Raw genomic sequence first — 22,947 nt, 5'->3', positions numbered from 1 at the left:
AGAGAATCAGAGCTGCTTCGGCGCTGACTCATCTGCACGTGATACACCTCAGAGCGTTGATGATGAGATGAAAGAGAGAGGAGAAGAGCCTCAACCGTCAGCGCAGGTCGTGCGAATGACCGTAAATAATCATTCGGGATCCAGTGAAAACTGTATTGAACTGAGTTCGGCGCTCACGGCATCCTCCTGATCAAAAAAAGGCCAACTCACCCAGTTCAGTGGGAGGGTTGTCTCAGCTGCCTGGAGGAATGCGTCTTTCTCACCCTCTGCCTCCGTAATCGTCAGCGTGAAGCCGTCACGATGGGCGTCTCGTGTTGCCCAGCAGAGGCCACCAGTACCTGGCCATGAGGTCACTTGCCGCTCAAATTCTGAGAGCTTCTAGCACTTCCATCACGGTGGCGTAGAGAAGGGCTGGCAAACGGTGCATCAGCCACAGCCCTCCCGGAAGCGATGGGCAGGCGATTGGTACGAGCGTCATCCTTTGGGCAGATTTTTCTTCTCCCGACCAGGGTGCGAGAGTTTGTCGCCGCCGTTAACGGCCGCACCAGCTGAACAGTGTGGTGTGCAACAACGCCACTGTAGTTGAGGCTATTGGCAGAGAACAGGGATGTATCATGTTGGTCCATGATATCAGCAAGGGGGTGATCCATGTGTTGTCTGCATAGGAGTGGGCCGGATTCCAATCAAAGTGTGCGTGAGGGAGTGTTTATGCGCACACACGCACACACACAGACGCAGCAGCGCCAAACGCGGAGGGACAGGTGAGGCGAGTTAAAGATGGAACAAGTAAGAATTGAAGTGGCCTTTTGAAAGCGCTTTGCTGAAGAGATACCGAGTATTGCGCTTACTTGATATTGGAACCTGTATGGTTAATCGCATCACACTCATTGGCCCTTCCAAAGGGCTTCCCGAGTACGGTTGCAATAATAACAATGAGCCCTACAGCCCTCCAGCGTTGGTTACGGTTTGATCCAACCTGAACAACGGCCATGCATTAGCGCGCACAGCCCAAGCTTTCAGGATTCAGCCACCGTTCACTGATTGGACTCACTCGGTGGAGCCCGCATCGCGCTAGGAATAATCTAATCTCGATTAGATCTAGCGCCGCCTGCAGCCGAAAAAGCCAACCAACCACAGATGGGCAAGTGGATGGCAAATTGTCTGCCTCAGGCTGCAACGGTCTCACGATCGGGTGCTTGGGGCAATGGGTATACGCGCGCCTCCCCCCAGCTGCTGCACTCGTATGAGATGAACCTCAAGGGCCCTGGCGACATCACTCTGCAACATATACAGTTCTCCACGCAATCAAATCATCACGAAGACACGAGCACTATCAGTCAGTTATTGCTAGTGGTACTCGTCAGTGACTCTCTCGCCATGGCCATGATCTCAAGTATTTCGCTCTAGACGAGCCGTCTTTCCATGACACCAGGGCTCCTTTGTTTGATTTGACACACTTGTTTTGTTATTCTGCACATCCACCGAATTCGCACTTCTCCGTCCCTCTCGACGACCCGACTTACAACATGGACGATCCCGACCTGTCGTGGCCGGCCTGGAAGTTTGGCCTTAAGAGGGACGATTTATTTACGACACTACACGACCAGTACAACACCATCACCTACACCCTCCAAGACCCTGAAGCCTTCCATCACGACGTCTACGAAATATCTCAGCATGCGGACACGGCCGAAGAATTCCATCGCTTCATGGCGGCTCGGCAGCGGCAGCGGATCACCGAACTCGAGGAGTCTCTTGAATCGCTCGCTGTAGAGATCATTGCCAACCCGAAGTTGATAGGTTCTGACCAGTGGCAGCACGCCCTCCAGCTCTTTCGTACCAAGTCCTACGATTCTATTGTCAGATATTTTGCAAGCTACCTCCCCGACGATTACCTCGAACGCCATGGACCCGGCTCCGTGGCGTCTACGTCATCGTCCTTCTCCGAGACCGATTCTATTCACACCACTAGCACCAAGGCCAGCAGCGCCGCCGATGCACCCTACTTTGTCGACGACGACGATTTCTTTCCCCATGGCTCCCTTATGGCGGAGCCTTGCGCAATGAATGCGCCAGATATGCCTCTCTCACCCGAATCCGAGGGTTCTCCAGCGGAATCTGCTGATTCACCAACATTCACTTCAACCAACCCACCCTCGCGATCCATGTCCTTTTCCGGCTCGGACTCTGGCCGACTAAGTGCTCGCTTCATCAGACGATCTTTGATTCGCGACGATGACGACACATCTCAATCCGACGACTGCGACACCACAGTCACATCTGTCTGTGACTCTGCGGAGACTCGATCTTCTTTCGACCCCGCGGATGTCGCTGACGACAAGGAAGAACTACCTGTACACATTGTAACAGACGGTGATGAGGACGACGATGAGTTTCCTACCGCCCAGCTTCCCGAAGACGATTTCTGCACTTTAGACTCATTCGATACCCCAACCTCTTTCAACAATACCTCCTATGATACCCTTGAATCCGACACCCCCACACCCAGGCAAGTCCCTGAATCTTCAAGTTATCTCGACTATAAAATCCCTACGCCACGAAAATTATCCCCTTCTCAACAGCGTCCATCTTACCGTCGCTCCCCATCACCAAGATTATTACTTGGTCGGCGACGAGAGGGGAGCCCTTCTCACGATGTTCGGAGGAGTCCGGAGGAGGCGCTTAGCAAAATACAGAAGCAACCGCTGGGAGAATCTATTAGGAGGAGACCCAAGAGCGGTCGGAGGTGGGGGGCTTGACTCGAGGAGGCAGGCGAACGGCGCGGCGCGCTGTACTTGTATATATACTATGATGTTGATTGTACATATCTGTCGTATGACACTAATGATTTCAAAACCAAAAAAGTCACAGTCTCTCGCCCGTATGTGGTGATGTCATCAACCATGACCCTTGTGGTGCGCTACTGCTATTAATATCAGTGTTAGCATCGTCCGGTAAGTTTCTATGATGGCTTTAATATTCGTTTGTTTCAAATTTCTTTGCTTTTTATCGTGTCGAGTGAGCGCAGCATATCACGGATCTCGGAACCTGTGATCACAGACATCACTTGCGCAAGGGGGTCACATGGAAATCCAGGAACCAGGAGCCCTCTCTATTCGCGGGTGAATGACGTCACGACCCCTTGCATAATTGTCTAAATTCTTCTTTATTCTGCGAATCGTTTCTTTGTTTTCTTAATCGCCCGCCTTATTTGGTTAATGGGCGTTTGTTTTAATCGGTGGTGTTTGGAAGTAAGGCTGGAAATGAGCTAACTGCGTATGTGTACGACAACGTGCCCCCCCTGACTTGGTGGCCCATCCCATGTCAGCCCTACGGCGCCTTAGATGGGATGCCTCTGGAGTTGGACTATAGATGGCTACCTTTGTTTTCCCTTCGTCTTAATAAGAGGTACATTTCTTTTAGGTAAGTTGTGTTTGATTAAATGTTTTACATAAACGGATGATACCCTTAGGACTATATAATAATACACAAGATATCATGCTTTACAAATCAGGTGTTCAACCATCTTTCTAGACAAAATAACAGTAAAATGGCATGTGATCGCTACATCTTCTTCTCTCTAAACTAGACGAGGATTGAGGTATGGCAGCTCCTTGATGTGCTCACTCCAAATCGCCAGCGGATCCTTCTTCTCACCCGCCTTGCCCTTGTCCACGCCGTACAGATACGGCTTCTCATTAGCGTAACACGCCGTTTCCTGCTCATCAGGTAGTTCTCCGTGCAGGATGAAGTTCTTCGCAATGGCATCTGTGCAGTCGGACTTGTCCCGCGATGAGTGGCCATAGCCGTGGTGCGCAATCAGGCGAGCGTTGGTGCCCATTTCATTGAGCAGTCGTCGGCCGTTTCGCAGCGGCGTGGCAGGGTCATATGTTTCCGCGATGAGAAGGACGGGGTTCTTGAGAGTTACGTTCAAGTCGCCGCGATAGACTTCGGCTGGCGTGGGCCAATACTCTGTGAAGCGCTGACATGGGAAAACAGAGAAAAAGCGAGAGTTGCCCGAGATCCAGGATTTGGCAGTCATGTTCGTCCATAGAGAGTCCCACCAGTCGAGGCCGTCCTCGGGCAGTGCGGCGTCATATCCGTCCGAGCAAATAACCAAAAAGGTCAGCTCGTCGGTTGAAGGCCTCTTGTTGGGAATGGCTGGCAGAGTAGGATCATATTCCCATGCCGAATGTTCAAGCATGGCGGAAGCAAGGGTGGCATTTCCAGCTTCCAGCTCGTAGAGGAGGGATGCCAGAGCGGGCCATGAGAATGCATTATAGAGCGAGCTATAAATGGCACCCACCAAGGCAGAGTATGTGATGATGGATGGTCCGCTGAAGGACGTATATCCTACCACAGGTCGCGTAATGAGGGAAGTAACGAGGTTCTCCATACGAGATTCCAGGCTCTCCAGAGTGACAGCTTTGCCGTCGACTGGCTTCGCTAGATCACAATGCTCGGGTCCCGCGTTGATGCACTCCCCAAGGAAGCCATCGTGCCATGCATCAGTGGCATTGTCCAAAGCAGTAAAGCCAAAACCACCCAGAAGCCTGTGGTCTTTGACATACTCAGTGCCGTCCAAAATCATCCTGCCAACGCTTGACGGAAACATGTTTGCATACGTCTGCCCAATGCCAGTGCCATATGAGATCATGTGTGCCGTGAGCTCATCCTCTCCGAGAGCCTTGCGAATCTCTTCCAAATCGCGCGCAACAAAGGCTGTACTGACGAACCGGGGCAGATCACCGTGCGTCTTATAGCAAGCGCTGAAGATTGCCTGGTTCATGGCATCAGCAACCTCGAGCTGAGCTCTTGGCGAACCAAGAACCTCGCGGTACTGTCCAGTAAGCAGTGACCAGTGATCTCTATCGGCGTCAAATGGGAAGCAAGAGAGTGCGGGAAGAGTCGTGTTGACACCTCGAGGATCCCATCCTAACACGTCGAATGCGCCACCGCTGAGACGCTCAGTGAAGATTTCAGCGGATCGCCAGACCAGAGACGTTCCGCTGCCGCCGGGACCACCAGGTTCGACCACAATGGTTCGCTCGCTCTTGTGGCCAGTGGTAGGCTTGGAGCGGCCATGAACGGGGGCGAGTCCAGAAACCTGATACTTTGTCACCGCAAGTCGACTGATGCGGTGATCGGAAGCGTTGGTGTAGTCGAGTGGAACATCAAGCCATCCACACAAGTAGATGCCGCGTCCAGCGTAAGGGTCGTGTTTTGAAATGGCATTCGCGTCTTCGTCCGTCTTGTTGCCCCAGCTCCAGTGGTTGGGGTTTGGATCGAAGAGCTTCGACCAGCTCTTCACCGGACGGTTGTCATCAAGAGCAGGAGGAAGCGTCTCACTTGTGCATGGAAGGAAGTGGAAAGGATCATCTGGCTTGGGGAATTTCCCATAGGGAGAAGCTCTCTTGTGGCCATGGCCGTGATGGCGATGGCGATGGTCGTGGTCATGATCAGGGTGATGAGGAAGATGAGGCTTTGAATGAAGGCGGTAGAGTCCCGCGAACAAGACGAGACCAGCAACGCAGGCCGCCCTGAGATGCCAGGACCTGCGTCTTCTGGCCTGTGGTGCAGAAGCACCCGCCGGTAAAGCTGTATTTTCTACCTTTTCCATCTTGTCTATTCTCCTTGATCGGAGCTTGACGAAGCTGAGAGAGGAGCTTGGGATTAGCTATGGGTTGGTCCTGTTCGGAGAAGCTCACGCCATTTTATGCTAACAAAGGTACCCGGAGACGCGCACGCAAGTGACCGGGGGCTTTTGTTAGTGGCCGATACGGGATGCTGAGGACGGGATGAGTGAGGGGCGGATTAAGACGGTACACGCGAGATTCATTCAGGGATCCTGCTGGATAGCACGAACAGCCTAATTGCTCAAGTACCTTGATGAGAAATAGTTTTCAGATTACTATAAGAGCGTGAGCTTAGTGGTATTGCACTTGTTTAACACAGAAGACCCGCACTGTACTGATACGGTACCTGTATAAACCACATCGTGTGGTGGCCCTTTGCGCATTGGCCTTGTCACCACCAGCGGCATCGTTGGTGCCGTTGAAACATTGGCTCTTAATCTGTTGAGAATAGACACTTCTATATCTTGCTTCTGGTTGGTATTGTCTTAACAGCTGTGATTCAAGCTTCGGAAAGAGTACCCCGAATCCTTCGTGGAGATGGAATTGTTGTTCAAGCACAGTGTATCTAAGTTGCACAGTATACATGCATCATGTAAGGGCGCCTTCTCCAGAGGGGGGCGTGTCTTTCTCATCGGGATATATAGACTAAGTTAGCAACCATCTGTACCTTTCAATCTCAAGTCTCTTCCAATATTCCTCGCGACATTGCCGGGATTGTCGAAATAAATTCCTCGTTGTCCTGGCGGTACACGGCAAATTGAGAGGCGTTTCCGTCTTCACGTCTTTACCCCACCCAACCATGTTGGTGAACAAGAAGGTTGTCTCGTCCAGCTACGGCGATTGGGAATCGCCCATCTCGGCTGATTTTGTGGTTTCCAAAGTCAGGTCTCTGGCAGCTCCTCGTGTTTGTGTAAGTCAGATCGCCATGCCAATGCCATGCTTCTACTATTAGATATGAATACTATGTACATCTATCACGCCTACTAAAAGCTAACCACATGCTTCAATAGCCACGCACTGGACGGGCTTATTTCACAGAGACCAATGGAGCGCGAAGAGCCATTGTGCAAGCTGCCCAGGATGGCAGCCTGAATGAAGTTCTTCCTTCAGATGTGAGCTGCCAGAGTACCGTCTATGAGTACGGCGCCAGTTTGTACGATGTCCTCCCAGATGGGCGGCTCATCTTCTCGGACCAAGACAACGCGGTGAGGATCTTGGAACCAGACGCCAAATATTCCTCTGTGCTACTCAAATCTCCCGTATTGCGATACTCTAGCTTTAGTGCAAACACCAAAAACCCATGGGTGCTAGCGATTGAGGAAGATCACACTGAAGACACCCCGGCCACGGTCAGAAACTATCTCGTGGCAATCAACATTCTGACTGCCCAAGTTGAGAGGATTGCCTCAGGCGCCGACTTTTATTGGATGCCACAGTTCAATACAGAAGGCGACAAGATTGCATGGCTTGAGTGGGACCATCCGAATCTCCTCTTTGACGCCTGTAAACTATATACTGCCGACTTTTACTTGGCTGGCACTATCCGGGGCGAACGACTTGTTGCCGGTGGAAAGGGAGAGAGTGTCACTGAGCCACGATGGGGTGTTGATGGAGATACTCTGTTCTTTGCCCAGGAAACCGGTGGTTATCGTCAGCTATTTAAATTGGAGCCAACTATTTACGAAAAAACAGAGGCTGAGCCAAAGAAGATTGAGCTGAAGGGCTTGGAAACATCTGAACTAGGAGAAGTCTTGTTATTGGAGGGAAGGTGAGATCTTGAAATCAACGACTTTGTTTGCTTTGAGAAGATGGTATAGTCTAACGTGGATGTAGCCGTACTTTTGTCCCCGTCACGGAAAGGTTCCTAGTTGCGACCGTGACGTCAAACGGCACGGCACGCCTCGTAACCATAGATCTAAAGGACAATTCTTGGAGAGAGGCTGTTGACGGGGACCGACTCTGCGAGATCACCTGGGACGCCGTCGCTCGATTAGACGACTCTCATGTTCTTGTAGTGGGCAGCGGAACCGATGTTCCTCAGGCGGTACACAAGATAAATATTCACCAACCCGAGCATAACGAAATCCTCCGTCTCTCTATTGATGAACAGTTTCCAAAAGGGCTCATCGCAAAGCCCCATACCGTCTGCTTGGCCTCCAAAGGATTCCCAAGCCATACCATCCATGGGTTCTTTTGGGAACCGACGAATGATAAGTATAAGCCGGACGTGGGCGTCCCATTCCCTCTCATCATCTATGCCCACGGTGGTCCGACCGGTCATAAGGGCCCTGGAATCTCATACAGAATTCAATACTTTACATCGCGGGGATACGGCTTCTTCGCCCTGAATTACGCTGGATCTACAGGATATAGCCGTGAATACAGGAATTCTCTATGGGGTAATTGGGGCCATATCGATGCTGCGGATGCTGATGCTGCCGCCAAGTATTTTGGCCAGATTGGCTCCGTTGGGAAGATTGGCATCACAGGTCCAAGCGCTGGTGGCTACAACACTCTGCAGTGCTTGACTCGCTTCCCTGACACTTTTACTGGAGGTGTTTGTGCATCTGGCATCTCGGACCTGAAGAAATTTGACGAGAAAACCCACAAGCTCGAGTCACGTTACGCTGCGAAGCTCCTCGGGCTGACAGAGGGCATGAGTGACGAAGAGAAAGACGAGATCATGAAGGAGCGCAGTGCGCTATATCACGTTGATAAGATCAAGGCTCCTCTGCTATTGGTTCATGGTCAAGAAGATACCGTTGTACCTCTTGAACAAGCGCGGCTGATTGCGGCGTCGCTTGAAAAGAAAGGTGAAGATGTTAAGCTTGTGGAATTTCCAGGCGATGGACACATGCTTGGGCAGCCGGCGAGTGCAAAAGGATGGCTGGTGGAGGAAGAAAAGTGGTGGAGAAAGACGCTACTATAAGGTGTACCTATTAGCATCTAGTAAATAAGATTAATCGTATTTGAGTAGAAGAAGAAGATTGAAGTTAGAGCTAGTTTGCAAGAATAGGTTGACAAATGGTATTAGTTGCTAGATCTGCCCATGACACACTCCACTAGATTGAGATCGAATCCACCACCATTCACATGTAGTCTCTTGTTTTCTCAACACACAGCTCCCAAAACTCCTGTGCCTTTCCTGACCCTCCTTCATCAGTGGGCTTTGATGCATTGACCAAGTCAGCCCTTACGCCGGTCGAAATCCTACCCCAGGGGATAATGTAAGATCCATTATTCTCCAGACTGATATCCGGGGAGACCCCAGCGTACAACTCGGTCAGGGCTCCGAACCGGGGCTTATGAAGCAGCGGGTAGGCCATATATTTGAGATGAAGCGCATTCTTCAAAAGATTCGTGTTAAGAGCGCCTGGATTCAAGGACACGCTCACAATAGACGATGATGCTGCCCTCCGCGCAAGCTCTGTAGCGAGGAAATAATTTCCAGTCTTGGAATTGGTATAGCTGCGGTTTCGATCCTTGGGAGGTGTGCGGAGTTCATCAATGATGATGCCGTCAGTTGGGGCTGAGAGCTCCATGACTTGGCTGCTGGTCCACACCACGCGAACTGAGCCTTTGGGAGTTGCCTCGTCTGCGGCTGTTGCTTCAAGAAGCGGTAGGAGAAGCTGTGTGAAGGCGAATGGCCCCAGACAGTTTGTAGCGAACTGCAGCTCGATGCCCTGAGCTGAGACGCTGCCAGCTGGCGGTTGAGAGACACCAGCATTATTCCAGAGCACATGCAGCTTGGATTCTTTTGCCTTGAACTCGTCTGCTGAAGTTTTGATGCTGCTCAAGTCGTCTAGCTTCAGGAGAAGGAATTCAAGGCTGCCACTGGAGGGGCCCAAAGCTTTGATGTCTTCGATAGCTTGGCGGGTCTTCTCTTCATCGCGTGCGGCGATGTAAACCTTTGCGTTCTTTTGATATAGTATCTTGGCAAGTTCAAACCCGATACCAGAGGAGCCACCGGTGACGATGACCACTTTGCCGTCTAGAGAGCCTACATTGGCCTCTGTGAATGTCGGCTTTGGTGGGAAAAACTGCGACCACTGGTTTCCCATGGCGACGCTGCGATGAGCCTGAAACAGAGGCAAATGTTATGTAGAATGGGAGGTCTGCAGGGATCGTTCTTGATATGATATGAGCAATGGATTTGGCAAAGAATTGCCTCGTAATCTCCCAGTTGAACGAAGGAATATGTAGGCAGCGAGCCTTGGAGATTTGCCCCTAATCAGCGACCAACAACACTTCTTATAGCCGACCCAGCAAGGATGCTCGTGTGTTGGACAGCGAATGAGGGGAATGCAGCAAGAGTCCGTTTAAATGCATAAGGTCGACACCTGTGCATTCCACTGGAGACAAAGAGAAGCCGTGTTTCAGAGCCTGGTGACATGATGTGATGCTGTGCAAACGAGACAGATTGGTACCTCAGGATCCCAAAATAAGAGGTGCATGCAGGGAGCATTTCATGTGATGGAAGGCGGTGGTGCTACGCTGTCCGTGTACCCACGTTGCCCCAGGGCTGTATCCGGTACCTGGGATTTGGGCTTTGGGACGTCCAGGCCGCCGCTACCCTTGTGTCAACCTTGCGTGTTACATGTACCCCATACGAAATCCTCTATGCATGCTACCTCGTAGCTTCCTAACAGTAGTATCGTTCGGTTACGGTTACCAATCAATCTCAACATCGGTGTATTATCCTTTATCTCTACCTCAACCTCCAGGTGTGAATCCAACCGCAATGCTGCACTACCACCCTCGTCTTACCCGCCATACGCCCACGCTGCATATGATTCGCCCGGCCTAGAATTCATGGTATCGGGGGCAGTAAATGCTCCAAACGAGATTTCCACTGCAGCTGTACATGACAGCCTCAATGTACGCCCGAAGATCCCTGGAGAGCGCCAAGTTCCTCTTCGTCTCATCGACGTTGCGACAGAAGATAGTGGCATATCGTTGGATCTCTTCTGCGCAGATGGCTTTGGCCTCGTCCTCGCTCACCTGCTGCTCGTTCATAATCACCCAGATGGCGTTGAAGACATAGTCCTGACCTGCTTTCTCGGCCGCTTGCCTTTCTTTCTCCCACGAGTATAAATCATTGGTGAGTCCCAGGACGGCGTATCCGGGGCGGGCCAATTCCATGCAGAGCTCGTACTCTTCAGCCGGAATAGTGAGGGCCATGCCAAACGTCAACGTACCAAACCAGATCCTCAACACTACGTTAGCACTGGTGTTATAGTCAAAGATGCCCTGATAATTACTCACAGCTCGCCAGCATCAATCACCCTTGCGGGGACGTACTCTGCGAAAGTCCGAAATGGCGATTCTCTTGTCTGAGATGCCAACTGGACAAACCTGGCCCAGGCTTTCATAGATGTGATAGCCCGTTGAGGGTCAATCGCAATCATCTCTTTCAATATTTGTGCTTGCAGTCGCTTTTCGGGGCGTGATTTGCTATCTGTCTTGCTGTCTAAAACGCCTTTTCCGAATGCCTCGAGCATCTCCGGCGACGTGGCTGAGACATTCTCAAGATCCAGAGTTTCCATCTCGTCTGAACAAGGAGTTAGGACATCAAGGGTCTACGAAATCCTGTATGGATGGGGACTCACCATCATAGATGAACGCATATTCGTTTGCATACGAGATGATCTCAAGCCTCTCTGGCAGACATTCTGGGACAGTTACCTGCATGAAGCTGAACCGCTGGCCCAGCCCGCCTTTGTAGTCGGCGAGAGGTTTTACGTGAGTTGACCAATCGACTTGGGCTCGACGTGCTCCACGGATCTCCTTCAATGGCTCTTTGTGCCCACGAAGAGCGATGCCGTTGGCTAACCCATGTGTCTCATAGACACTTGGGTCGATGATCTCTGAGTAACGATACTCCATGGTTCCGTTTCGTACAATCTGGTCTGCAGAGCTGTGCACCGGCAGTTCAAAGTGATGTGATCTGATGGTACTCTATGTGCCAAGCTCGAGCGTCGGATGAAGATCAGCGACATTTTATCCTCGGCAAGCAAGTAGCTTTGGGCTTCGTTGGAAACTACTAGCCGCCGGACCACGGGATAAGCCCATTACGCATTAATGGCCTTGTCTTGTTGAATGATGACTTCCTTAATGTTACACTGCAAGTGACGCCGGGATTCCTTGATATCTCGCCCACAAATAGACGACGGCGCAAAACTACCAATTACAGAAAGTCACGGTAGTCCGGCACTTACATCTACTGCCATCATCCTGGGCCGGCACAGCCTGCATCTAGCTGTACTAGATTAGCCACCGACTTCACGGGATGCGCACTGATACTGATCCACATGCATCACAGGATGCAGGCTATTATTGCATACAATGCAACACCCCACCCCCATCTATCCCGTACTAACCAACAAGCCGTTGCTTCTGACCCCGATTCTGCAGGACCTAGGTACACACATTACCCACAAAAGATTGGACGGAGGATCAATCCTTCGGGGAAGGCTGAAGGAGCTCTTATGCCGGTACGTGAAGATTCATCTGAGTATCAGCATACGGGTAAGATTACTTTGAACGGGCTAATTAAGGGCCCGATGTGACACGTAGCCAGGATGGCGCCACAATATCAAGGGAATTATACATTTGCCTTTTATACTATGTGCTGCTGGAATGTAACAATATGCACGCGTTATTTTTCCATTGAGAATACTGGTATCTCTTTAAACCCATTCGCACAGTTTCTCTCTCTCTCTCTCTTCTTCTCACACACTTCTCTCAAGGGCATTGCTTTGCAAACAATTCGTCCATCATGGAAGCGCTGTTATCGCAGCCCATTGCGACGACTGCCCTTGTGGCTACAGTCTTATTCTCTTTCATCTATAATGTATATCTCGTGATATATCGTCTGTGGTTTTCGCCTCTAGCCAAATTCCCAGGTCCTAAATTTGCTGCGGCCTCCTTCTGGTATGAATTTTACTATGACTACTGGCTGGATGGCAAATACCTATTTGAAGTTGAGAAAATGCATAAAAAATATGGTAAGTATAATAGTTTCCATCTCATTTATACTGTTGCTAATCTCTCTTTGCTTCTTTCTCGGGTCAAAGGCCCTATTGTTCGAGTGAATCCGGATGAGCTATCTATTCACGATCCAGAGTTTTACAATGAGATATATGTCACAGAGAGCAAACGGCGAACTAACAGCTATGATGTATTTTGCAAAGGCATCGACTTTGACGGTGAGATTGTTACACGGATCTTAGAGGATTTCCGCTAATACTTGCGCCGTAGGCTCTCATTTGCTCACAGCAGACCACGATCTGCACAGAAAGAGGAGAAAGCCAATGGAAGGTTTCTTTTCGCGGAAAGGAATTACACAGTTACAGCCAATGCTTGCTGAGGTTGCCCTACACCTCGAATCTCGTTTCAGAGAGCTGGAAGGTAAAAATGCAGTGATTCGATTGGACCATGCCTTTTCTGCCTTTTCGGGTGATATTATTGGAAGAATCTGCCTTGGTACTGGCGATAGAGGCTCTCACGGCGATCGGTTTCTCGATACTCCCGACTTTGCTTCTGATTGGTATGCTTCTACCCCTTTTGGGTGAGATTTGTGCTAATTGTGTCTGCCAAATGTTAGGTATAATATTATTCACGCCATTGTGAGATCTATCCCGCTGTTTACAGGATTTCCTCAGATTATCCAGTAAGTGCGATTTTTGGCATAGTATTGGTCAAAACTAACCTGATCATAGAGTTTTGAGTCTCCTTCCGGAGAGTCTATTGCTTTGGGTCTACCCAAAAGGGCAAATGTTTAACATATTCCGACAAGTTAGTCCGCAGACATCTCATTGACAGAAACACTTACATTCTGACACGAGTCTTTAGAGAGCATTGCAGCAAATACGGCTTGCAAACAGTGAGCAATCCAAAGGCGAGGATAGTGGAATCTCTATTTTCCGGCACATTGCAAATAGCGATATGCCGGAGGAAGAGAGAACCGAAGAACGACTGGCCAAGGAAGCCCAGGTCCTTCTTGGAGGCGGTACAGCGAGTACTGCTCGCACTATTGGCTTTGCCTCCTTCTACATTCTCTCTAGGCCTGAGTTGAGAAGCAAGCTTGAAGCTGAGCTGAAGGGACCGATGGCCAACTGGCCCGAGCAAGTTCCAACCTGGGCAGAACTGGAGCAGCTGCCGCTCTTGCAAGGAATCATCAAGGAATCCCTGAGGTATGAACATGAACAAGCCAACGAGGAGACGATTCTAACCACATGTGCGTACATAGACTCAGCTATGGCGTCATGCATCGCTTGCCAAGAGTATTTCCCGACCAGGCTATTCAGTACAAAGATTTTGTGATACCTCCAGGGGTAAGACATCCTGAGCATCTTATCCGCCTATTTCTGTATCTAATGGTGTGCTGCAGATCCCCGTGGGCATGTCTGCATACTTGATGCATTCAGACCCTGAGGTATATCCAAATCCGGGCGAGTTTATACCCGAACGGTGGGTTCATGATGTGAAACCTGCCATGCATCGGTCGTATGTGCCATTTTGTCGTGGGTCAAGAAATTGTCTGGGAATGAAGTAAGTATCTCCCACTTCCCGGTGTCCAATATGTCGTGGTATAAGGAAACTAATCCGTGTTATTATCACTCAAGTCTGGCTATGGCGGAGATGAGTCTTGTTTTGGCAGTTCTCTATCGCTCCAATGGGCCAAAATTAGAACTATACGAGACGGACGAGAGTGATGTGAAGCAAGCGCATGACTTCTTGATTCCCCTTCCAAAACTTAGCACCAAGGGTGTGCGTGCCTTGATTCGTTAGTGCAAGGGGGACTCTGTAGTATTCTGGAGAATGAAGTGATTTTCGGGACAAAGATGGGGTATCATAGATAGAACCCTGATGAACAATGATGCAATTCCACTATAACGAAGGGTATGACTATCTTAAACGAGCAGATCTAACCGTTCGTCTCGCTCATCTCAAGTTGGGGCCGGGGATGTGAAGTTTGGATAAGATGAGCTACATATTCATCAAGGCAGATGAGTGGACGGAAAAACTGCCGACGGGGAAGATATTCAAGACTTTCTATCGTCTTCAGATGCCGAGATAAGAGATCACGTCAAGACAGCGATGTGTTTTGACCAAGTGTTGCCTATTTGGGAGTCAAGGACCGGGGTGGTGTTGGATTTTGGGGGCCGAAAGCAACTTCCGAGGTTACAACAACGTCTTACGCACGGACAGTGATATTACGCGCTCCAGGGATTATATCTGTCGACATGCCGCATGATATCCCGCGATATTGAACATAGCCTATGCAAGTTCTGCAAGCGAGGGTGCATAGCCATAGTCCAGGAAGCAACGGCATGTCCAGGAGGAGTGTTGAAGGCAAAAGGCCCCCAAAGGGCAGATTGCAGTGCAACGCTGTGCTGAGAGGCGAAACGGCTCGCCACAGCATTCTAGCGCTTAGATGCTGCCTCGGTGGGAACATTGAAGACGGCACGCAAGAGAACAGGCGATGGAACGATCCCGCAATGGCCAGGCAAAATGCAAAGGTCCACACGATGCGACGCCAGGGTGGCATGCTTACGGACGCCGAGAAAGGAAATCGCCTATGGATATGCTGTAGAAAGTTGACTTTATGCATGTATTGCCACGGGGATTATTACTCCATAGCCGCTGCTACTCGTACATGGGAGTGGTTCAAGCATGGGCTTTTGATGGGGTATGTTCATGTTTACGCAGTCTCATCCAACCATTTACTGAATACATGCAGAGTTTCGGCGTGCAACCACCAACACATGTCATCGATTCACGTGGGTGGCACAAGGCATGTTCATTTGTTCTCTTTGTTCAACATTGTGACTGTGTCCCCTTGTCAACTCGGGAGGGACAAATGCAGCAATCTACGCGACTGAGGCCGTGCTGTCCCTGAGCCTTGCCCGCACCTCAATCGGCTTCTTTTCCACAAGCAGGAATGTCCTCAGATCCTCCCACCGCATCTTGCGATCCTCCACCACCTCAAAGTCGAAGACCCAGATTAACTTGGAAAGGATCAGCCGCAGCTCCGCCCACGCCAGGTGCTGCCCCAGGCAGGCCCTTGGCCCGTCGCTAAACGGCTGGACAACCTGGAGGCGATCATGGAAGAAGGGTGACTCCTGGTCTGTGCGGCTGTCAGAGAGCCAGCGCTCCGGAACGAATGATGTGGCCGAGTGGAAGTACGCCGGGTCACGGTTCATCGTGTATGCTTGTATCGAGACGGGAGTCTGGGCCACCCCCAATGTTACAGCCAGTTAGCCAAGGATACGATACAACGGTACGCAAAGGTGAGGGATTCGAAAGGAAAAAAAGATAGGCGGGCTTTTGCACATACCCCTCCCGGAAGCCATGTTCCGCATACTGTATCGCCTCCCTCTGGAACCCGCCGCGGGAGAATCCACGGGACGGGCGGGCAGAGCCTGAGTCCCTCGTTTAGGACGGCGTTGAGGTATGGTAGCTTGCGCAGTGCGTCAAGGTCGATGTCACTCTCCTGCTGAAAGGTGCCGCGGATTTCTCTCACTAGAGTCTCCAGCTTATCTGGGTTATTGACCAGGTAGTTGAGGGTGCCGCTCAGGGCTGTCGCCGTGGTCTCACTCCCTGCGGTTGTCAGCACCATGAACGTAGTGTGGACAGTACCCTCTGGCAGCTCGCGGCGCTCTGTGCCTCGTATCACATGAGACATGATGTCAGGTCGCTCAAGCTCGAAGTTGAGACGCCTGTCAACCTTGTCCACGATCTGCTGGTAGTGGTCCCGTTGCATCTTCCTCAGAGACGGAGGAATACACATCATAAGAAGACGCTCAACGATTGGGTAGAATCGTGCAGCCGCGACATAGGATGCCGCCTTGACACTATTGAACAGCAAAGCAATCCAAGGGTGGTACTTGGAATCTTGAAGACAGTTGAAGGACTCTCCAAATCCAAGGTCGCCAAATATGTCAAAGGCAGTGAAGTTGAACCAGGGCACCATGTCAATGACTGCACCACTTTCCGGTGTCTCATTCACGCGCTCACGTATCCTTTCCACTAAAAGATTGACATAAAAGTGCAAAATGTGCTCTTGCTCTTTCAAGGCCCGAGGCGTGAATCCAGGAGCAAGAAGACCGCGGATGCGTGCATGATGCTTTGGGTCGATGGCACTGAGTAAAGAGTCTGCCATCCCCGGTTGCGTTTTCCACCAGACGAGGTCCTTTAGAAACTGTTGGTGATCTTTACGAAGCTGGAATATGTCTTTGTAGGCGTCTTCATGGGCAAAAGTGACTTCGTCTGGCGCAATACGGATGATGGGGCCATATTGGCGATGCAGGCGCTCGAAATCATGGACAATTGTTCCCCTGAGGAGAGACCAGATGAACGGCAATCGAGACGCCCTCCAAGCAACTGGACCTGGGATTTTAGACAAAGGATGAAAATACAGATTATAAACAATTCGAAGCACATTATACTGGAATATCGTCAGCCTATGATCCGAATTCTGTTTATTTACTCTCATACAGTTGTGAGCGTGAGAGCGGTGGTGCTCAGCCACTCCGAGGCCGTGACGGGCCATCCCCAAGAGGCCACCATGACACAAGATGAAGATTCGGGCCTATGTGGAAGAGGCCGTTTATGAAAGGAATGATGATTTATTTAGAACTGAATGAAGACGGGCTTTTTGAATGATCCTGCTCGGCTCCTTCAAGATCAGATTCACAGGCCCTATCTGCCTTGCGTTGGCCTTGGCAAAGCCACCCCGACGCAAACATTCCTTGCGCAAATGCAACTTCGGCCATGCTCATCCCGTGTCTTACCAGTCCAACCAACAGAGTTGGGGGAAGACCCAATTTACGGGAGATCCTTGTTCTCCAATTGGCAGCCTCGTGGGGGTTGCACCCAACCAAAGGATTCGCCAGTGTGCCACTCCTCATCTGTTCTTCTGCAACACAAGTGGCGGGTGTGGACGGAGGGATGTGCGTCTGTGTACTTGTATTTTGTATGCAGTGTCAAGTGTGTGCATAAGATATCGAGGTGATGATTCAATCAGGCAGGCGCTCACTATTACATGTCGCAGGATTTATCTTCCCGTCCTCCATTTAGTCTAGCATGTCTTTTTCAGCCCGGCGATGCTCGGCACATTTCCCATCGGATGCGGATGCGTTATAATAGAGATTATTCGCATGGCTTTTTCTGGGTTCCCCGGACCATGCGTTTTGACACATACTGACTGACGATCTGCTGCTGCTCGGCCTCTGCAGATTTCTGCTTCCACTCATTTGACTGTATTGAACGACCAAAACGTGAGCTTACCGGGACTCATCATGGCTTCCCAATGGCTTGGATCGATTCCTCCTCCTCCGGGAGTCGAGCCGAATTTCATTGATCCGTATGATCATATGACGGAGAATATTGCGCTGCATACGGTGTTACTGACGCTGACCACGCTGGCCGTGGGTATGCGACTTTACACGCGCTTAAGGATCACAAAGGCCAAACTTGGGGTGGACGACTGTAAGTTTGGATGCCATCTTGTACCCCATCGGAATGCTAACGGGTAATAAACAGACTTTTGTATCGTGTCATATGTGAGAATTACAAAGAATCACGATGTTCTTGGTCGGTACTTACTAACTTGGGCAGCTTATGATTATCGCCTTTTCGGGATTCATGTTGAAATGTAAGGAGATGCTCTCTCTACGATGTATGGGATTTGGGTAAAATAACCATAGAAACAGGTTATACAAAGGGAATCGGTCGCCACATGTGGAATGTCCCCATTCAAGATGTCACAGAAATGCTAAAGGTAAATCTCAAAACTTCATCACTGCTTCCGGCGACTTTATAAATTAACATCACTCGTCTCTCCAGTGGTTTTCCATCGGATCCTTTATTTACTTGCTCCTCGGGGGCTGCGTCAAACTCACCTTCCTCTTCTTCTACTACCGAATCTTCTCGGAAACAAACAAGATGCGCTACCTCGTCATACTCGGCATCGTGTTGGTCGTCGGCTTCAGTCTCAGCCTGTTCTTCGGAAACGTCTTTAGCTGCATCCCGGTGGAAAAAGCATGGAACCCAATTGTCCCAGGCCACTGTTTGAACCCTGTGATTCTGCCTTATGTTTCTGGCATCTCGAGCTCGGTGTTGGATCTGTACACGCTGGTTTTGCCTGTCCCGGTCCTTGTGGGCCTGAACATGGATCTGAAGCGGAAGGTGAAGGTCATTGCCGTCTTTAGCATTGGTCTACTGTACGTCAAAGCTCTTGTTCTGAGAATATTGGATTTGGGTGGATCTGAGTGGCTAACGAAAGGATTTGTAGGGCCTGCGCCGCCAGTCTTATTCGCCTCGGAATGACGCCGATTCTCCATAGCAGTCCCGATGCTTCCTGGAATCTCTCCAAGATGTCTGTGTGGGCGTAAGTTATCTCTGCACCGCTATGTCATTATTGGAAACTATTCAAGGCTGACCATCTACCGCAGGACTGTCGAAGTCAACGTGGGCCTCATTTGCGCGTGTCTCATGCTTCTGCCCGCCTTCCTCAACCACGTCCTCCAAGGCCCCGTCCTGGATTCCATGTCTCGCTTGTTCTCTGGAGCTTTTGGTCGGTTGTCTGGGAGGAGATCTCATGAGAGCAAGTCTCCTATTGGGAACCGCGATACTTGGGCGGCGTATGTTGAGCAGCGAGATTCCGACTCTCAGTTCAAGGGCCTGCACCACCACGAGGTTGCGCAAAACGAAGTCGCGCAAAAATAAGCCCTTCCCTCCCTTTGTTGTGTACTATCAAAGTTTGGAAGAGATGAATAGTCATTTCGGATTTACCCTTCTCCTCATGTCTTTTCGAGGCATGACTGCTTGATCAAGTGGTGTTGGTGACCGTTTATGATTGATTGCGGCGTGGACCGGTTCTCTTGAGAGAATTGGCGTTGCTCGCTCGCACACAATTGATCTGTTTTCTATCTCTTCCTTCCAATACGCTAAAGATGTTGATGATAGCCCGTAGACGCTTGCTAGCCAGTAGCTCAGTCAATCATCATTTCTGTTTTGCGCACTTTGCATTGACCATTTAACATTCAAGTGTATAGTTCAAACATTTGATACAAGACGAGAGATATCACATGACTGATTGGCCAATATCAAGGTCTATTATGTGTTGTATGAGTACGGATGAGCTGTATATGTATTTAGCATCAACACTTAGTCGGCACTTGCATTGGAGATACCAGGTCTCTGTTAAATGGATAGGAGAAGATTTACTCCTGCTTCCGCTAGATCTTGCCATCACTAGCCACAAAGTCTACCAAGGAGAGAGAAGGGTGATAACTGCTTTATATTCGTCATTCACATCGTTCATTTGAAGCCACTCTCGGCGTCTTTAAATACACAATTTTAACGACGTATTCTTCGGCTCATGTGAATGTGGTGACGGCTCACTGCATCAAGGTACTGCTGGCCCCCGTAGTCATCAAGTCGAGACAGCAGATAACATACTAGCCCGAGAAGTATTTATGTGAGATGTTCACATTCATCAAACTTCCCGTTTTGATGTAGATTCTTGTTTGCCCATTTCTCAGCTCTTTTCGTCTTTTGACTGCTGCCCTTTATTCGTTTAACATGGCTTGGGTTTGGTCTGGTATAGGCAGCACCACTGCTTCTCAAGTCGCCTAGAAAAGTGATCAAAACTATAAAGCAATCTCTGGTGACATCTCCGAAACACGTTTGCATGCCTACCAAGCAGAGATTTGCTCGGCAGGCTCGAAACAGGGGCACACTTTTTGGCCACATGTCCTCGTTGTTGACAGGTTTGGCAAAGGAAATCTGCAACATGCTTCGCTTCACATTGGAAAGAAACATGGCCAGGGTTGCCGCATTGCGAGCAGAGCAGTGGTTGCAAACACTCATTGGCGTTGTGTCCTTGAGCTTCACAGTTGCGACACACGCGGTCTGGACAAGTTGCGTTATGGCCTGTTGGACCACAGCTCGTACGCTCGCACAGGGCGTTCGCCATATGTTCAGGTTTTATAGTGCATTGGTCCGATGTATGGTCGACTTGGCAATTGATGCAACAGGTCTTCCGATCGATGATACCGTCTTTAGCACATAGAGCGTAGAGTCGGGATAATTGGAAGGCACGTTCAGCGACCTCGGGCTTCTCGTGGCCAACGAATGACCCACGATTCAGAAGGAAAATTTAGATTCCTCGCGCTCGAGTGGTCGCAAGGGTGATCCGGAAACCCTCTCTAGTGAATCTAGGATGCGAGACTGCCACAAAATCCACAAAGACAAAGTCAGCTTCATCCCCTTGCGATTCGTCAAGGGTCTTGATTTTAATTCTACGGTAGACTTCTTTAGCGATTACGACTTTGTCCACCATACCCTTGAGTGATTTTGGGTATTCAAGAGCCTGTGCCTTGTAGAAAAGTATGATCAAAACATCGCCAGGCTTGGACTCATTCTTTATATACGATAGTCACATTCACGGAGCTTTCCATTTCCATTTAAATCTTCGTTCACCCAAGTTCTCAGTTCTTTTGGTGTTTTGACAAGGTACTTTATTTTATACCCTCAAAATGTTCTGACTAGTAGCTCCAGATGTACTGTCTACCAACTTTCTCGTGAAGCATGTTATGCTGTCGAACAAATGTCCCGCAATGTCACCCACTACCACTCTGCCTGACTGAGTCGTCATTTCCCCCCTCACCATGATAATCGTAGAACTTCTGCAGGCCAGGGGTAGTTCACGTCCTTGGATAATTCGCAAATGATGCTCACTGGTTTCCTCTCTTTCTCTTCTCATTAGTGAAGAGCTCGCAGTGGATCGTGGGATGCACACCACCGCAATCATCGCACTTAGGAGGAGCAGAGTTACAGCCTTCACGCGAATGGCCCGGCTGTCTGCACCGAGTACAGTAGGGTGCCGTACATTCATTTGCGGGGTGGCCTATTACGTAGCACCTTTTGCACTGGCGACTCGGACAGTCTGCCCTTGAATGCCCCTCCTGACCGCAAGTACGGCATGTCACATATTTGGTGGGAAGGGAGAATCTTTCATGGGGGCAATTTTTGGCGAAGTGTCCGCGTCCTCTGCACTTGTGACACTCTTTGTTGCCATCGTTCCGACCGGACGGGGGAGTTGGGTGTGAGTCCGGCTCGGCAAGACCGAGAACCACCGTAGTAAACGTATTAGCGAACATGATGTTGCCGTGGCCACTGCGAAAAAGAACTTCGAGTTTGATAGGGCCATCGTTTTGAACATGAATTGTTTGTGCCCAGGCTTCCTCAATTTGAGACCACAGGTGCCTGCCTTCGCTTTTCTTGAAAAGTCTTTTTTTGACGCCCATCGGGATAGATACGTTGGCGAATGTGGCCAAGATGGTCATAGATATCATTTTGCCGGAAGCCTTCTAAGCTGTTGGGCAGAAGCGTCTCAATGCGTTCAAGGCGTCCTCGTCATGCTTTTTTGCCGTCAACTCGATGATGTCTTTTGAAGAGATGCGAATCTGGCCGGCATAGGCATCATCAAAGCCAAGATTGGGAGCAAACAGTTTCACCAGAATCGAGGCCGAATGAGTCGCGTGGGCGTGCATTGCAAATGTAGCATCAAGCGAATCGGATGAGGTGCAGCAGAATGTGTCGGCGTCTTTGGGATCAGGAGTGCTGATTGGAACATCATTGATGTTCAAGTACACATGAATGGCATCACCACCGGTATTGTTAAAGAGCATTTGCCGTCCATCAAGGCGCTCTACTGTCTCCTCGGCCTGAAGTAAAATTAGTAAGAAATATTCCACAACATAGCAATGGGGTGAGAGGAAAACAACGTACCTTGACAAAACCGCCGCCATCGTAGCCGGTCATCGCAGAGCCAGAGTGAGCCATGCTCTAGACGGAATAATTGTCAGTAAATTAAGCAAGTGGATAGGAGAAATGGTCCGCCATAGTAATTCTGGGGAAGGGCTGCAATATCGGGGCTGTACTTACTGCAATGGCGTTGGGTGGGAGGGTGTGGGAATGGCAAAGTGGGATGGGGCGAAAAGATGGCGGCCTATTTTTGTTTCCAACTGAATCTCCACTGTGCAGCGGATGAGGGCTGAGTGGGTCGTTAAATTCGCCTAGCTCGCTTATCTGGGGCTAGATCCTCAGGGCTAATCGCTAGCAGATCTGTTAGCCTACGGTGGAGGCATCACTACCAGATCTACACTTCATTCTATTTCTACCAGATCTCCATATGTCTTCATTTCGGATCTACTGCAGTATGACTGTTTGAATACCTAGTCTATAGTGTTAGTAGGCTGCTGTGTCTGAATGATTGCAGCGTGGTTGGGTTCACAGC

General features: G+C 50.0%; 9 protein-coding genes across 9 annotated transcripts; 4 read left to right on the top strand and 5 right to left on the bottom strand.

The window, feature by feature from the left end:
- Positions 1-1,526: 1,526 nt before the first annotated feature.
- T069G_03259 (uncharacterized protein) lies at positions 1,527-2,759 on the top strand (the record flags this gene model as incomplete). The annotated part of the gene is made up of 1 exon (XM_056170469.1): positions 1,527-2,759. One exon carries the CDS (start codon positions 1,527-1,529, stop codon positions 2,757-2,759), a length of 1,233 nt encoding a protein of 410 aa, XP_056031361.1.
- An 821-nt stretch (positions 2,760-3,580) lies between these two features.
- Positions 3,581-5,620, bottom strand: T069G_03258 (alpha/beta hydrolase fold domain-containing protein; the record flags this gene model as incomplete). Its single annotated transcript, XM_056170468.1, has 1 exon — positions 3,581-5,620. One exon carries the CDS (start codon positions 5,618-5,620, stop codon positions 3,581-3,583), a length of 2,040 nt encoding a protein of 679 aa, XP_056031360.1.
- An 815-nt stretch (positions 5,621-6,435) lies between these two features.
- On the top strand, positions 6,436-8,565 carry T069G_03257 (prolyl oligopeptidase family domain-containing protein; the record flags this gene model as incomplete). Its single annotated transcript, XM_056170467.1, has 3 exons — positions 6,436-6,546; positions 6,647-7,404; positions 7,470-8,565. The coding sequence occupies 3 exons, from the start codon at positions 6,436-6,438 to the stop codon at positions 8,563-8,565; spliced, it is 1,965 nt and encodes a 654-aa protein (XP_056031359.1).
- Positions 8,566-8,725: 160 nt separating this feature from the next.
- Positions 8,726-9,697, bottom strand: T069G_03256 (short chain dehydrogenase domain-containing protein; the record flags this gene model as incomplete). The annotated part of the gene is made up of 1 exon (XM_056170466.1): positions 8,726-9,697. One exon carries the CDS (start codon positions 9,695-9,697, stop codon positions 8,726-8,728), a length of 972 nt encoding a protein of 323 aa, XP_056031358.1.
- Positions 9,698-10,439: 742 nt separating this feature from the next.
- Positions 10,440-11,522, bottom strand: T069G_03255 (uncharacterized protein; the record flags this gene model as incomplete). The annotated part of the gene is made up of 3 exons (XM_056170465.1): positions 10,440-10,845; positions 10,902-11,187; positions 11,246-11,522. The coding sequence occupies 3 exons, from the start codon at positions 11,520-11,522 to the stop codon at positions 10,440-10,442; spliced, it is 969 nt and encodes a 322-aa protein (XP_056031357.1).
- Positions 11,523-12,414: 892 nt separating this feature from the next.
- T069G_03254 (cytochrome p450 domain-containing protein) lies at positions 12,415-14,429 on the top strand (the record flags this gene model as incomplete). The annotated part of the gene is made up of 9 exons (XM_056170464.1): positions 12,415-12,643; positions 12,713-12,844; positions 12,915-13,185; positions 13,243-13,308; positions 13,358-13,433; positions 13,491-13,831; positions 13,888-13,972; positions 14,029-14,189; positions 14,264-14,429. 9 exons carry the CDS (start codon positions 12,415-12,417, stop codon positions 14,427-14,429), a joined length of 1,527 nt encoding a protein of 508 aa, XP_056031356.1.
- A 1,082-nt stretch (positions 14,430-15,511) lies between these two features.
- T069G_03253 (cytochrome p450 domain-containing protein) lies at positions 15,512-17,210 on the bottom strand (the record flags this gene model as incomplete). The annotated part of the gene is made up of 3 exons (XM_056170463.1): positions 15,512-15,871; positions 15,979-17,088; positions 17,139-17,210. 3 exons carry the CDS (start codon positions 17,208-17,210, stop codon positions 15,512-15,514), a joined length of 1,542 nt encoding a protein of 513 aa, XP_056031355.1.
- Positions 17,211-17,941: 731 nt separating this feature from the next.
- Positions 17,942-19,370, top strand: T069G_03252 (uncharacterized protein; the record flags this gene model as incomplete). Its single annotated transcript, XM_056170462.1, has 5 exons — positions 17,942-18,131; positions 18,356-18,423; positions 18,489-18,865; positions 18,937-19,032; positions 19,097-19,370. The coding sequence occupies 5 exons, from the start codon at positions 17,942-17,944 to the stop codon at positions 19,368-19,370; spliced, it is 1,005 nt and encodes a 334-aa protein (XP_056031354.1).
- Positions 19,371-22,018: 2,648 nt separating this feature from the next.
- Positions 22,019-22,493, bottom strand: T069G_03251 (uncharacterized protein; the record flags this gene model as incomplete). Its single annotated transcript, XM_056170461.1, has 2 exons — positions 22,019-22,375; positions 22,440-22,493. 2 exons carry the CDS (start codon positions 22,491-22,493, stop codon positions 22,019-22,021), a joined length of 411 nt encoding a protein of 136 aa, XP_056031353.1.
- Between the last annotated feature and the right edge of the window lie 454 nt (positions 22,494-22,947).

Source organism: Trichoderma breve, chromosome 2 (genome assembly GCF_028502605.1).
Source record: "Trichoderma breve strain T069 chromosome 2, whole genome shotgun sequence".
NCBI classification, from domain to species: Eukaryota; Fungi; Ascomycota; class Sordariomycetes; order Hypocreales; family Hypocreaceae; genus Trichoderma; species Trichoderma breve.
The sequence above is the reverse complement of the archived record's forward strand: the minus strand, read 5'-3'. Positions and strand labels throughout refer to the sequence as shown.